Source organism: Peromyscus californicus, unplaced genomic scaffold (assembly GCF_007827085.1).
Source record: "Peromyscus californicus insignis strain IS unplaced genomic scaffold, ASM782708v3 Scaffold_11__1_contigs__length_118956290, whole genome shotgun sequence".
NCBI lineage: Eukaryota > Metazoa > Chordata > Mammalia > Rodentia > Cricetidae > Peromyscus > Peromyscus californicus.
Genome location: NW_026294402.1, coordinates 68,545,446 through 68,561,630, shown reverse-complemented (window position 1 = coordinate 68,561,630; position 16,185 = coordinate 68,545,446). Strand labels below are relative to the sequence as shown.

The window sequence follows — 16,185 nt, the reverse complement described above, 5'->3', positions numbered from 1 at the left end:
AAGTTGCATAATTGAAAGAATGCACCAGAGGGGCTGGAGAGATGGCTTGGAGTTTAAGAATGTGTATTATGATTACAAAGGATTTGAGTTCCATTCCTAGCACCCACAACTGTAGGGGAAAGTTCCTCTGGTCCTGCCTGGTCCCGCCTGGTCCCGCCTGGCCCCGCAGTCCAGACAAATCTCTCCCATCAGCGGGCCCACAGCCACTTATAAAGTAATCACTCTGAGACTTAATATTAATTACAAACTGTATGGCCTATGGCTTAAGCTTCTTGCTAGCTAGCTCTTATAACTTAACTCAACCCATTTCTATTAATCTATGTATTGTCAAGTGTTCCGTGGCTTTACCTGTGTCCCATTACATGTTGCTCCTTGGAGGGCAGGCTGACGTCTCTCCCAACTCTGTCCTTCTTTTCTCTGCCTCTCTGCTTGGATTTCCCACCTGGATGTAAGCTTTCTTGCCATAGGCCAAAACAGCTTTATTTATTATCCAATGGGAGCCACATATATTCACAGCATAGAGAAAGACATCCCACAGCACACAACTGAGTATAACTCCAGCTCCAGGGCATCTGATTCCCTCTTCTGGTCTCTATGGGTACCTGAAGGTACCTGTGCACATATGTAAACCACACACACACACACACACACACACACACACACACACACACACAAACATATATACAACATCACAACATAGACATATTCTTTAAAGACGCTAAATTTTTAAAAGGAACACTGCACCACAAATTTTGTGTTTTCCCAATGAATTCCTAGATCTAAAAGGAAATTCTAGATAGATGTTATTGGCTATAAAAAGATTTTATTGGCTGTTAAAGGCATGGAATGAGGAAACACAGTACCCTGTCTATTTACAGGTACATTACAAGTTGGAGAGGTGGTTAGTTTCCCTTTTCTGAATTTAATTTTTTTCAAAATTTCCCTAATTTATTATTTGACTAAGGGTTGGACAGATAATGAGGAAAAGCAACAGCCAGTTCAGGTGCCTAAAGAGGGCCTGGGGTTTTGCCGAGTATGAGCTAAAGGGGAAAGCCACCATGATATGAGGGCCCATCTGGTTCCCGTTGTAAGTTTTTCCTGAATTTTAAGGGATTAAACACTGATACACTGATATCTTTAGTTAGTCAGGAATCTTCAGTTAGTACTGACATGTCCTCCTTTTCTGCTTCTCAGGGTAATGGGAAGTACTAGGTGAGAACTGTTTCTGTGAGCGTGAGCACACTGCTCATCCATGAAGTCATTTATGGAGCTTGCCCATGCCACTGTACATAGTCCTCCATTGGCATTTATAGCACTTATTATTTTTAGTGTGTTTATTAATTACTTCCATTGTGTTCTATACACAAATGGGGAAAAGCAGCAACATGGTGACATGTTGCACCTACTCAGACATTCAGCATGACAGAAGTGGCCCATACCTAATCTATTGACTGGCCCCAGTCAGTGTGGCCATGCAACACTGAGAAACAGTTCCGAAAAGCCTGGCTTTGGTGACTGTCTTTGCTACCTGACTTCACCTTTGGAAACTCTGATCACCTTGAATGATTTTGTTCACTATATGGAATCAGGAAATGCCACATAATAATAATGCAGACTTATTAGGCATAGAAAAAATAGGACCTGAAATCTTTAAAGCCCTTTTCAAGTCTAAAACATTAGACATCAACAACCTGACATTATGTCCTGATGTGATAGTGTGTGCCACCAGAACCAGGCTAATTCATGTTGAATTGCAATACCACCATTCAGCTTTGGTTCACTTCTGAGGAAACCAGAATGTAGTACCTTCCAGTTAATCATTCTGATTTCTACCCTGACATCTTGTCAGGTTTTTATTTATAGGTTTCAAGCAGGTACTCCAGTTATTTATAGCTTTTGGGGGGTTTTGACCTTCAGAAAGGCTCCCCTTCAGACAGTCTTTCAACATGGTATAAGTATGAGAGTTTTCCACTGACACAAGGAAACTAAATCTTTTATAAAGAGCCAATGGCTTATAACTATAAAAAGTAAACAGGTCTTCATTAATGTGTCAAATTTTACTAGTCCAATTTTAAGTTGATTTTAATTGTGATATGAAATGTATTCATTTGCTATGTAGAGCATTTTTGAGATGGATGTAGATTGCAGACTGACAAAATCTAGCTTATTAGGATGTATGATCTCAAATAATTATGAATTTTGATTTTTATTCTTTGCAATGCTAGGGACAGAACCTACAGAAGTATGCAAATTAAACATGTGCTGGACCACTGAGCTATATCCCCCTCCTCACTCACAAGGGGTGGAAGCTGGAGGTCTTCTTCCCCATCTATGTCAGAATTTATTCTCGCTTGATCTTGTGCAGATCTCTCACAGGTAGCCCCAGGTGTTATGAGTTTATGAGTGTACCCACTGTATCATATCCAGAAAGCACTATCTTCAATATCACTTTTCTTTGCATCAATTTTTTTCCTTTATTCTTGAGAATTCATACATCCATACAATGAAATATGATCACGTTTAACCCAATTTTCTCCTCCAATTTCACACACATACTCCCTGTATTTGTTTATTTTTAATAAGCCACTAAATCCAATAAGAGCCTTCTGGATGATTGTGGGGCATCCACTGAAATGTGGGGATCCTGTCAGTGGCACATCCTCAAAGAACAGCAATTCTTGCTCCCCGAGCAATGTCAGCTGCCAGTAGCTCCTCCGTAAAGAGTGGGGTCTGGAGCTCATCTTCTATCCATGCCGGAATTTCATCCAGCCTGATCTTGTGCAGGTCATACCTAGGTAACCACAGCTGTTCCGAGTTTGTAGGTATACCCAGCATATCATGTCCAGGAGGCAGCATTTTCTACATCACTTGTATGAATGTATTTGGCCCAGAAGTTCTTGGCAGAAAGCCTCAGGAGCCTGAGTTAGTCAGGCATTTTGCATAGTGCTTCGCCCTTGAGAGCGGACAGAACCTGTCTCCTGCCTCTGCTAATAGAACATACTAAAAGAGCAAAATAAAACAAAAATCTAAATTCACATTTAGATTACAAGTCAAAGGTTGAGGGGTTTTACAGGTGAAATTGAGTTTTCTAATAGTTCTGAATTGAGAAAAGGACTGAAGGCAGTGAGCAGGCCTGACAGTCACAGGAGCCCCTTGCAAGGGACTTTGGGGATGCTTCTGAAGTCAGGGAAACTGTTCTGCCGGCTTTAAGGATTCAAGCTTCCATAAGTACTGTAGCTATAAGAACAAACTCTACCAACAAGAAGATTCTAGATCCTGTCAAGATGACAATTAATATGACATCACATGGTACAGAGGAAGATGGGCTCTGTGGTTGATATATTGTGCACCCCAATAAACTTATCTGGGGGTCAGAGAACAGAACAGCCAATATATTATACATAGAGATTAGGCAGTGGTAGCACATGCCTTTAATCCTAGCATGCCAGAGGCAGAGATCCATCCCAATGTCTGTGAGTTCAAGGCCACACTGGAAACAGCAAGGCATGGTGACACACACTTTAATCCCAGGAAGTGATGACAGGAAGCAGAAAGGTATATAAGGTGTGAGGACCAGGAGCTAGAAGCTTTTAGGCTTTTTAAGCTTTTAGGCTTTTAGCAGCCATTCAGCTGAGGTCCATTCAGATGAAGACACAGAAACTTTCAGTCTGAAGATTTGTGGAAACAGGATCTGATGAGGAGTTATTGAGGTGAGGTTATCTGTGGCTTGTTCTGCTTCTCTGATCTTTCAGAATTCACCCCAATACCTGGCTCTCAAGTTTTTTATTAATAATACCTTTTAAGATTCGTGATACAGGGCTCCTTCCCATGTTCAATGTCTCAGGTTTGCTTCCTTTAGATACCAGAAAATAGAGAGCAAACTGTGCCCCACCACACACACACACACACACACACACACACACACACACACACACACACACAGTATAAAGTGAGTTGATCAAAATGACATATTTGCATTTCTATTTGAGAATGAAAGAGATCAGAGATGGGACAGTCTCTTAAGTATCTGTCCCTAGAAATCCGTAAATGTCTCTGGTAACAGGTCCTCAGGGCCTGATCAGGGCCCATTCCTGCTCTCTGTACTGTTTCATTCTCTGGACTCTTGGCTCCATGCTCTAGGTTCTTGGCCATGACCTTGAGTCATCTTCTTGCTCCATAAACACTGACTCACTGTTACAGTCTAGGATCTGACTTGCTTTTTTATTGCCAGTAGATGCTTGGCAATACAAAGGTCTACTGTGTTTCATTTTATTTTATTTTATTATGTTTTCATACAGACTTAGTTCCTTTCAGTCCAAACCTGATATGTTTATTTCAAATGTCTTTGGACATTTCACTAGATAACAACATCACTCAATGCTGCTGAGATAGGTCCCTATCTTAGATTAAAAATCAAAGAGCAATGTGATGATGGACTGAAGATACTTATAAACCACATCAGACACATTTGACTATTCTGAATGACTCAGAGCTGTTCTTGGGACCCAGATTCCTTGTAAGGTCTCATAACCTCATGAAATTAAGCACCTTGGATGTGTCCTGCTCCCTAGACCATCCTTACTTTCTGAAGGGATCGAGGATGAGAATATATAATTTTCATAGCCCAGGAAATCCTGGCATCTTTGTAGCTTTCTGAATTCCTCTTAGAAAACAATTGAGCATTTTGCTTTTCAGCTGATCTCTCCCTGTAATTCTACACAGCTGGGAGAAAGCCGGTGGGGTGGCTCTCCCGCGATTTCCATATCTACATTGTTCTCTGCTGTCCACACAAACTGCAGGAGACAGCAATGCCCACTTCCTCCCACTAAATAAAAAGTATCAACTTTGTCTAGCCCCCCAAAAAAATCCATCATTTCACAGTGTTCCTGCTCCTACCAACAGGTCTCCTGATCCCACTCACCTTCTGCTGGAAACCCCTTGATCTTCTGCCCACTTCCGTGAAGCCTCTCACCAACACTCGTTTTACTATTTTTATTATACTGCCAGGGTCATGGTTGGTGCAAGTTAATCTATCAAATTACAATGCACCCTAAAACACAATGGTTTTCAAATGTAGCTTATTTGGCCAATAATTTGCAAAGAATGGTGTGGTGAAAGCCATCTCTCTCGCTTGTGGCTTTGGCTGGTGTGACTGGACTGAGGTGAGGTCCAGTCTCTCGTGTGGCATCTTCATGGGACTGGCGAGTGACACCTGTTGGCTGGAACCTGACAGTTGCCCACCTGACCTCTTCTGGACTCCATGAATGAACTCACATCAGGATGGCTGGACTATGAGACCAGGGGTTCCGAGAGACATGGCCGTCAGTTTAAGACTTTGGCCTACACACAGATCTGTCTCACCCTTTGCCATATCTATTGGTCACAGCCACCCACATGCATGGGAAGAAAGCATTACTTTCCCCAACGAATGGTTTGTATGTGAAACCATCATTAACTTTGCCCTGGAGTATAGATAGCTATGTCCCCAAGGAAAGGGAACAGATTTTGTGAACACCTTTCCCCTCTTTACTTGGCTACAGCATAAAGCCATTTAAATCTTGGTTTATTTAAATCAACATTCTACCACATACTCAACATTTACTTTCTTAAGCTGTTTGGGACATCCCCCAACTAATGCACCTACAGATTTGGTATCTAATAATTTAGTGTCATGAGATAACACCAAATCCTTACATGTACAAAGGGGTAAAGTATCTTAGGCCTCTCCCATGCAAGAATGGATTGTGTTTATGAGGGCTCTACCCTCACAGTGTAGTCACCTCCAGAAGGTCCCACTTTTGAAAATATTCATTCATTCACTCGTTGTATTTGTGCTGGCATGCTCGGAGATTACAGGACAACTTTCGGGAGTCAGTTGTCTCCTTCCATGTGAGTCCTGGGGATGGAACTCGGGGTATTAGAGATTTAGCACAACATAAGGAGAAGTTTGAAACCTCGGGAGTCTTGAAAGTTCTCATCACACCCTCCCAGGCACTTAGGCACAACCCAACATAGAAACACCTTTTCTCCAGGGAGTGCTGTACAGGAAATCTCCGTGTCGAACCTAAAAATGGATCCTACATGTATTTGCCATTTATCCATTTCTCTGTGATTATAAGACTACAAGTCAATTAACAGAGGGGAAAGTATGACGCACAAACACTGTAGTTAGCTGTCTGTGCTCCCCACTCTCCCAGCTCATGAATAATACACCCAGTGGCTGCTGCAAATAGGATTAAAAGGTAGTAGAAGCCAGTTCAATGACTCAGCAGGCTCAGTGTCCGGCACCTTTACCTGCTTATAATCACAGAAATTTAAATTATTGTCATGCTATAATCTTCTCTAGTTTATTGTGCTTGCAACTATCATTCCTTTCGGTGCTGGCTAGTTTTATGTCAACTTGACAAAAGCTAGAGATCTGAGAGGTGGGAACCTCAAATGAAAATCTGCCTCCATGAGATCCAGCTGTAGGCAAGCCTGTAGAGCATTTTCGTAATCAGTGACTAGAGTGGGAGAGGCCAGCCCACTGTGGGTGGTGTGACCCCTGGGCTAGTAGTCCTGGGTCCTATAAGAAAGCAGAGTGAGCAAGCAGGCCATGAAGAGCAGCAAGGCAGTAGTCAGTAAGCAATGCTCCTCCATGGCCTCTGTCTGAGTTTCTGCTTCCAAGTTCCTGTGCTGTTTGAGTTCCTGCCCTGACTGCCTTTAATGACAAAGAGTAAGTGAAGTGAACCTCTGCTCCCCAAGTTGCTTTTGGTCATCGTGTTTCATCATAGCAGTAGAAACCCTAAGACATTTATTTTTTTAAAAAATTGATACTTTGTTTATTTTTATCTTATATGTAAGTGTTTTGCCTGCATATATGTCTACCACAAAGGCATTGCCCTAGGAGGCCGAAAGAAGCCAATGGCTCCCTGGCAACAGCCATTTGTGAGCCACCCTGTGGGTTCTGGGAATTGAACCCGGGTCCTCTGCAAGAGCAGCCCCAGTCCTCTTAACCACTAAGCCATCTTGGCAGCCCCCTGTTTGGTCATTTTGTTGTTCTCAACAACAGTGCACAACTTGAGGATGTCCATGATTGTTCCTAGGGAGTATTAATCTAAAAAATTAATTTTTATAAAAAGATGTAACATTGTAGCATATAGGCAGTCGTCTGTTGGCCACATAAACAGTCAGCAAGTTGTGCTGCTACCTCCTACAACTGGGGGCCCGTGTAACTTTGGAACCTTGTTGGGTATAAAGGTGAAATCAAAGTTTTTTGATGTCATGACCGAATGCAAAATCTAGCAAACGTCTGGCTGACTCTGGCATTCTGCAGAAATTGTATCACATTGTCTTTTAAGTGAGGGCTCTTTTTGTCTGATTAAATTACAAGTTAGTGGTGGACTTTTCCTATGAGCATGAAGACAACTTCATAAGAACAGTGCTGTGTAGCTAAGTCTCGGTTCCTAGCAATATTTTCAGCTTTTCTGATTGAACAGGCCCACCCCAAGGGCTGTAAAAGCCACTGTATTTCAGTGCACACCCAGGTGATGGTGATGTAGCCACCCAGTGCTTCAGGCTTAGAAAAGCATTGGCCAACAGTAATTCCTAAATGCAGGTTCGTTTCATGACTCAAAATGTTTCTTTAAGATTCCTTGCACGGGATACGACACATAGCTTCCCCAAACATGTCTAGTGTGGATGTTAAAATTATCTTTGACACAGATGGGGAGTCAGAATATTGGCTCTAACTATCCAAGAAGACTAAGGAGCCACTTCTTTGTCTACGGTAAAGGGAAACAGATTTCCTCACAGACTGCTAAGGGCTCCTCAAGTGTACGATCGAGACCCGTCCAGTAAAGGGAGTCCAGGCCTCTTGCTTCATTAAGCATAACTGCCCACCTCTCTCCCATTCATGGGCAGAGCTTAAGTGACTTACCATATGTCAGGAAAATCCAGGCAACGAGGAGAGCATCCTTGACAGTGGCATCAAAGATTAATAGCAGCAAGAACCTTTGAAGTAAGTAGATCAAAGGTGAAGACATTGAAAGTGGTCTAAGTAGGAGAGGTGATGAGTATGCCAAAGGCAGAAAGAGAAGTCAAGGGCAACAGGACTGTCTTTCAAAGGAGGCTCTGCTTATGGAGCTTTAAGATAATACAGGGAGATGCAGCAGGCACCGATGAGAGCTACTTTAACAATGTACTCAGGATGCTTTCTTTCCAGGTAATGAGTGAGGAAAGAATAAAACAGTGATGGTGGTGGGTCCATGACAGTAACAAGGCTGCTGTTTTCTGGGATTTTCTCTTTCACTGAGAGTATGTTCAATGTCTCTACAATTTTGTTCAAATGACTGCCAAACTTGGAAGAGCAGCTTTTGCTATTGATGCACAACGTACTGCTGCTGTTGGTGTTTTTATGTTCACATATGTGTGTATGTAAATGTGTAATATACATAATTTGAGTTTTTGGCAATTTTAGCTGTGCTATCAACTTGGAAAAAACCATTTACCATGTTGAGTTTGCATTGTATAGAAATTAACAACCACATTGGTTTAGAAATATCAAACCTGATTCTTTTTCCCCATTTGTACAGGGTAGCACATGATTAACTATGTAAGGTCTTCCCTATGTGGGTTTGATTACAGAAAGTCAAAAATATTCTCTAATGAAAAAATACTGATGTTACTGTTTATCGACAGCTCTCAAAATGCCCAATTGTTCTATTGAGAAATACCTTCATCTGCATCTCTGTGGCTGGTACATAAAATACGACTGTTTTCTGCTGTCTTCAGCATTTTTTAACTATAGGAAGAAAAGTGATGACAGATTCTCTTCAAAACATTGAATTCATAAGGTCTGGTTTTCTAGCTTTTTCTGACCTTTCATGACCCCAGATGAACCTTTGTAAATGATCTCAGGATGATACAGAAGTCACAGTAGATGCTGTCTGTGTGGCTATTTCCAGGACTAAAGTGTGGTAGAGAACCAGGGAAGTGTTCCATCCCGTGGGATCACCAAGAACTGCTGGACAGCACTGAGAAGTGAGGATGGAATTTGCCTTGAGTTCTACATTGACTTTAATTTTGGCATCCTCTCCTCTTTGGTATTGTCTATGGAAAGTCTCCTTGATTTCACTTGAAATGCAAGAGTCTGGGTTCTAGTCTGTCTCTGAGCTGACCAACACTGGGCCCTGCACCTCTCTGCTGTGGTTGATCAAGAGACTCAGAACAGGTTGAAACACCTCAACAGCTCCTCTCTGTCCATGCTTTTCTGCTCCTAGACAGAAGCCCTCACAGGGTATTTTCTTATTTGCTGCATTGTCCACTGTGATGTCCCCAAACCAAAAGCAGAGATTCATGTCATTTTGCTTTAATGTAATTAAGGTGTTGTTAATCTTTTAAGATTGCCAATCTTGACATCATCATAGACACAATTGTGTCATTACAATGACATTCTGTTTGGGTGAACAGAGTGAAGTGTCTACAAAGAGCTGGGAGTGCAACCTGGAACCTCCTGGATCTTCTCATAGAGTCCAGATCCCGTTTCTTATAACCCTCAAAGCTGCACAGAATTCAATCAGCATTAGTGGGAAAAGTAAATGAAAAAGCCATGGTGATATGAACAATACAAATTAGTAACTTGTTAGGAATCTTTGGTACAAAAGGTTGTGGAAGTTAAGTGGGAACACCCTAAAACTGGGAGAAAACATCAAATGGAGATGAACTAGCCCTTGACCATGCTTATAACTCTCAAACTGCAGATGAGTGCTCAATAGCCATGACAGTCAGGAACTCAGAACAGATGCAGGAATTCCTCCAATAACTTTGACACCAATAGCTCTGTTTACTGAAAAGATTTACTTAAGATATGAAGCTCAGAATAATTAGCTGATATTTTTAGTATACAATAGTTGTCATTGTGTCTATAAACCATGTAACTAGGACCTGAAGTTAAGACTAAAAAAGAACAAGGAAGGCTGTACATTTTCATGTTACATATGTTCTCATTTTTCAAAGATAAGAACAGGAAGTGGTTATTATGCTAGCCCTCAGTTCCCATATTGATAGGATATAGACAATAATAAGCCTTTAACATTTGGAAATAGTTGAAGACAATGCAAACCATGAAAACATTGGTTTGAAATTCAGTTCTTTCAATATATAGTTAGTAAATCAGCCAAGATCACTTTGTTTCGACAAAGACTCCAGGGCAAGCAGGGAAGTGGGAAAGCCCCACCCAGAATGACCACATGAAAGGCTCTGTGTTGATGACTGAAGACATTAGCAGAGAGACACTTTGGCTGAGAATCCACTAATAAAAATGGATTGCTCCTGTGGCTGATTTTAAGATCATATGTGGCTTTCTCTGCTTCGTCTTGATTTGGGAACAAGGGAAAATTTGCTGAGGTGCTTCAGGCACTGACTAATCTGGCTCAGTTGCTACAGAAGCTGTGGTTTAGCTGTCTAGAGTGATTGCTGCTGACCATGGGTCAGATTCTGTTGTATGAGGTCTAGTCATTGCGTGCTCAATCTTCAAGACTGACAGGTGTTTTATTTTAACTTGATTAGTTGAGAAGATCCCTCTTGTACAGCTTTTGGAGACAGAAGAGATAATGGACAGAAAGGGAGAGGTGGCATGTCTGCACAAGAGAAAAGAAAGAAGGCCGTTTCCACAGATGTCAAGACTGTTAGAGGTTGCCTTGGAGATTGAAGGACACTCAATCTCCTCATCTTCAAGTCCAGTCTAAATGTAGACCCAGATAAATGCTCTTTTTCCTAGCCAATAAACTGCCCACCTTGGTCTTCACAAGGATCTTAGATGCCTGAGTGTCTGAAACTTCCTGTCCTATTTCTTAGCCAATTACAGAGTTCCTATTTTTAACCTGCAAAGTGCTGGAACTAAGATTTCTTTATCTCAGAAGTTTGTGGAGTTAAACAACCACCTTAGCATGAGAGAAGGTCGTAAACACATTATAAGACAGCTATATAGTGAATGGTTTTATATTTTCTCTTCCTATGTTTTTATTGCATATTGAAGCTTATTTCATTTTAAATATCCAGGTTCCCTTCTATGTCATTTTACTCCTTTATCTGTCCAGGGCTTTCAGAGTCTATGCATAGATGTAACTGTCTTGAACCACAGTCATGTCAGCCACCATTCCTTTACAGGACTCACCCACGCATGCACACACATAAGTACACAAATCCTGTGTGTTGTAGATGCATCAGCTTTGTCTTACCTTAAGAGTCATGTCCACGGGTTCCAGAACCATTCACCTGATTTCTAGTCTTCCTTCCTGTTGCCAAGCTAAATGTACTGTTGGGCTGTGTTTTCGCTTAAGTGAAAATGGTAATGAGGGGATGATTCATTGAAACATAGCTAAGTTATACGTCTTAGTAAACATTCAAAAATAAACACACACAGCCATTTAGCACAGGATGACTGAACTTCTGGTCTCAAGAGAAGACATGATGACAAGGTACAGAATAGACTGAACCATGTCACATCGAGTACACAATTTACATCAGTGTTCTTGAGCCACAAACTGAGGTTTCCAGATAACTCTGGACATAGCAAAATGATTTAGAAAAAGTAGTCGTAGATGCCATGTATCTTATTTGTTTGTACTCTTGAGTGGAAATTATGTCTCCCTTTACATTTTTTTGTCTAAATTTTAGCAAGTAAATGTAAAATAAGCACTCTAAGTAGGGTATTCAGTAAAATAAATAATAAGGATCATTTACCTGCATGTTGGAAAGAATTTTATATATTGCAAATGAAATTTATACATAAGACATTTACCATTACTATCATACTCCCTAGCGTTAAAGTGAGTTCCGACCATCCCAGGCCACATTCTGCCTTCCAGAGCTGATCCTTAAAGAATTCAGACAGTGTGGAGAACTGAGAAGAAATTAAAGATGCTTTAAATAAAAGAAGAAAAAGGTAGATTTACAAACATGAAGTTTACCTGGTAAAGTTGTAGGCAGGATCAGGGTTACAGATGAATCATGTACCAGATGTTACTTGTAGAGTTTTCCATGGTTGGTTTTGTAACCAGCTTTGAGTTTTAAACCTATTACCATCAAAATATTTAGGCTTGATAAATATCTACCTGCCTGTTCCCCCCCTAAAAAACCAAACACACACACACACACACACACACACACACACACACACACACACACACACACACACACACACAGCTTGGATCTCTGTGGAAGAAGCCACATTAAAGGAATAGTTTCCAGAATGATTCCTAAGGTTGTAGGCTTGTGGCATTCAGAGGGAAAAGTGGCCTAAATTCCAGAGCCAAATGAAAGGCTGATGGAAGCTAACCCTAAACAAATGTGAGATTAGGGTGAGGAGGCTGGCTGCTGACTCTATCCTACTCAATGAAGACAGGAAACCTGGACTCAATAGCTTGTTCTTTCCATGATCTACACGTGTTTTCAGAATTGCTTCTCTGCTCCTCTGGTGAACAGGGCAGCCCATGCAACTGAAGCCCTCCCACTGATCTTCTCTTTTGCCTATTGCTTGCCATGTGAACAGAGTAAGAAGCAGGATGTTCCTCGGGAAGACCAGGGACCGACCACCAAGAACCTGGACTTCTGGCCACAGCTGATTACTCTGATGGTCACTATTATCGATGAGGATAAGACTGCCTACACCCCTGTCCTCAACCAGTAAGTACACTGGCTGTAGTGATAATAAACATCTTTTTCATTTAAATTCCAAAGAATATAGTCGTCTGGCTGTGGAGTCAAATATTTCCCAGGATTTGCTTTTTGTTTAATGCAAAAGCTTTTCTCTTTTTTTTAAACCATCTTAACAATAACACAGATCCAGACTTACTGTGAAAAACTGGGTTATTATTTTTTATTGCCTTTGCTGACCAACACAGCCTGAATCATAATTTATGTTTAATTTGATTATAATTGCAAGTACAAGAAAAATAAAGTATTCCAGTTTCAGCTTTTTTTCCCCTTAACTATCCATTTTTTATAAATTTTATTTTTAAATGGCTATTTGGTTTTATTTTATGTATATGAGAGTTTTTGCCTGCGTGTATGTATGTGCATCATGTGCATGCAGTGCCCATGGAGCCCAGAAGAGGGCATCAGATCCCCTGGAAGTGGAGTTAATAGATGGTTGGAGGCCACTGTGTGGGTGCTGGGAACTAAACCCAGTTTCACTGAAAGAGCAGCAATTGCTCTTAACTGCTGAGCCATCTCTCCATGCCCCTGTTCATTTAATGGTTTTAGTCCACAATACCCAATTAGAAATGTGGCCTCATCCACTAGAGCTTGAAAACACAATGGGCATATTCCTAAAGAAAACTAACTCTCCCTCCCTAAGCTGCTATCAACTGCAATAGTTCCTCAGCTAGGGATGGGGCCTTGGGAGCTCTTCCCTACTCCATGCTGGAATTTTTAACTGCTTTGCTCTCATGCAAGCCTGCGCAGGTAGCCTCTGCTGCTGTGAGTTCATGTGCCACAGCCATGGCATGTCAACAAGATAGCATTTCAAAGTGTCCCTGCACATGCTCTGGCTCTTACCATCCCTCTGGTTCCTCTTCCATGATCCCTTAGCCTTGGTGCTTGTGGTTGGTATAGATGTTCATCTCCAGCTAAGCACTCGCTCATGGTGACATTCTCTGCACTTGGACAGTAACACATCTCTGCACTAACCACTACCCTGCAGCAAGAAGCTTCTCTGACCAAAGTTGGGGGCAGCACAAGTTTATGGATAGAAACACAAACATCTAGAAGGCAGTTGGCAACACGACCATGTAGGCAAATAACAGTAGATTCTCCCCTAGGGTTCTAACCATGTTTATAATATCAGGCATGAAATCCCTCTTGTGGAGTAGACCTCAAATCCAATCAAGAGAGTCTTGCCACTGTTTCAGTAGTGGACACTTCCTGCCTGGAAGGTCTGTATTATAGCACTCAGAGTCCAGTGCTGGGTATGTCTAGCGGTGTTTCAGTTCTCCCCTAGCAGCCTGTATAGCATATCCCAACACTGGGAAAACTAGCCAGCAGGAAGGGTTTCCTGGTCAGCTCAACACTTATTTCTTTGTGTTCTGCCACTAAAGTGTGTGATGTGTTCAATAACAGGGTCTTGCCATCTATTAATTATTCATCTCTCTCATACCTCGGATGCCTCCTATTTCTGAACAAAGCAACCTGATCTTTTATATGTAATAGCCAGAGTGTCTGCTCTCCTTTTTACACCATTTCCTCTGTGTTCTCCAAACCTGGCCCTTGTTCTCATCTTTTTTTCTTCCTAATGCCAGAAGATAATGAAAATTTCCAGCTGTGGAGAACTGGCTTCTTCATTCTCTTCTGTTAGAATGCCAGTCTCATGGCCATAACTAGTCCTTATCTCGGCTCTCAAATGTGGGTCCTCCATTTAGCTCCCGTGCCTCTTAGGTTTTTTGTTTTGTTTTGTTAATTTGATACAAGCTAGAGTCATCTGGGAAGAAGGAACCTTCTTCCAGTTGAGAAAATGCCTCCATCAGGTTGGCCTGTAGGCAATTCTGCAGGCTTTTTATTGATTAATTATTGCTGTGAGAGGACCCAGGTCACTGTGGGTGTACCTACCCTGAGCAGGTGGTCCTCAGGTATACAAGAAAGCAGGCTGAGCCAGCCAGGGAAAGCAAGGTAGGGAAGAACATTCATTCCACCATGGCTTCTGCTTGAGTTCCTGCCTCAGTTTCCCTCAGTGATGATCTATGATCCTGACATGTCAGCCCAGTAAGCCCTTTCCTCCCTAAGCTGACTTTGGTCATGGTATTTTATCAGAGCAATACAAAGCAAGCAGGGAAACACACACACACACACACACACACACACACACACACACACACACACGCACACACACACACACAGGCCAGAGTGTATGTACAGTGAAAATGTAATTTAGTTTTGTTCTGCATGAAGACTGTATTCAATTTCAGAAATGAATAAATTTTAAGACATTCACTACATATATATATACACACACATACACACACACACACACACACACACACACACACACACACATATATATATACACACACATATGCAGTATGTTCCTTTAATTTTTTTCAGAGTGAGGGATGACCCAGTATATTCCTTTCAAATCATATATTCTAAAAGACTCCATTTGCTGTAGTGGGAAAGCCTTAGTGTAAGCTGCTTTCATCCAGAATTGACTTGTTCCGTTTTGAGAATAGTGTTCAGTGTGTTACAGCTTCTGGCTTCTGTGTTCACACGTGGCTTTGCTAAATTACTGTTTACATTTAAAAACCGTGATGAACATGGTCATGATATTAAGAAATACAAATAACTACACAATAGAACATGTCTCCATCACTTCAATTTAATAATCATTAAATTTTGTTACATTTTTTGCTTATATGCTCTTGAGTTTTCATTTTCGGGCTGAATCACCTCCAGTTAATCTCAGACATGAAGCAATTTCATTTTTCTGTATATCAATACCCACCTCTAGAAGTCGTGGTCGTTTTGGGACCACCAAAGTAGTGCATCGCAGCCAGGAACAGCAGCATCAGCACTCGAGTCTTGCAGAAACCCTATCCTGTAGTCAACTGCTCCTGATTGTCTTATACAATGCCCTTTTGGCGGTGGGGGGGGGGGGGTAGTATGGTTTGTTACAGTCAGGAGTCAAGTTAGGTCCATACATTATATAAGGTCATTATAGGTCATTGTGTCTTTGATTCTGGTTAAGTGTTACTTTTGTTCTCCTTTCACTTACATTATGGAGAAAACTGCATGTCTCTCAGATGCCAGCTGGTGCTAAAACTTCAGCTTGCACGTGTACTGCCAGTTACACAGAGCATGGCCTGCTCCTTCTTAATGAGCATAGTTTTCTTCAGACACACTTCATACCTCACAGCAGAACTCCAAACTTAATGTGTTCTAATTTTATCTGCTATGACTAATGAATCCAAATTATCAAATTTGGCAGATTATGTTTTCCTGATTCCGCTAAGATATTTGTGAGATAATAAATTGGTTTGTTAAATTGTTGTGCCTCCTAAGACTCAAGGTTTAAAACATTTATGCTCTGTATTAATTGCTACAAATTAAAAAGAAGAGGCAGACTGTAATGGAGGAATGGATTGCTTCCTTCATTAAACAGCCCTATTATAAATTATAAATTAAGTTAAACTGAGGCTTCACTGAAAATGCAGA

At 41.3% G+C, this 16,185-nt stretch overlaps 1 protein-coding gene across 1 annotated transcript in view; it reads left to right on the top strand.

Moving 5' to 3' along the window:
• Unc13c (unc-13 homolog C) overlaps nt 1-16,185 on the top strand; it is a 413,338-nt gene that overhangs the window by 245,214 nt on the left and 151,939 nt on the right. Inside the window, exon 17 of the mRNA XM_052714363.1 lies at nt 12,533-12,666. Within this exon, the coding sequence (XP_052570323.1) occupies nt 12,533-12,666 (134 nt within the window). The remainder of the gene's footprint in view (nt 1-12,532; nt 12,667-16,185) is intronic.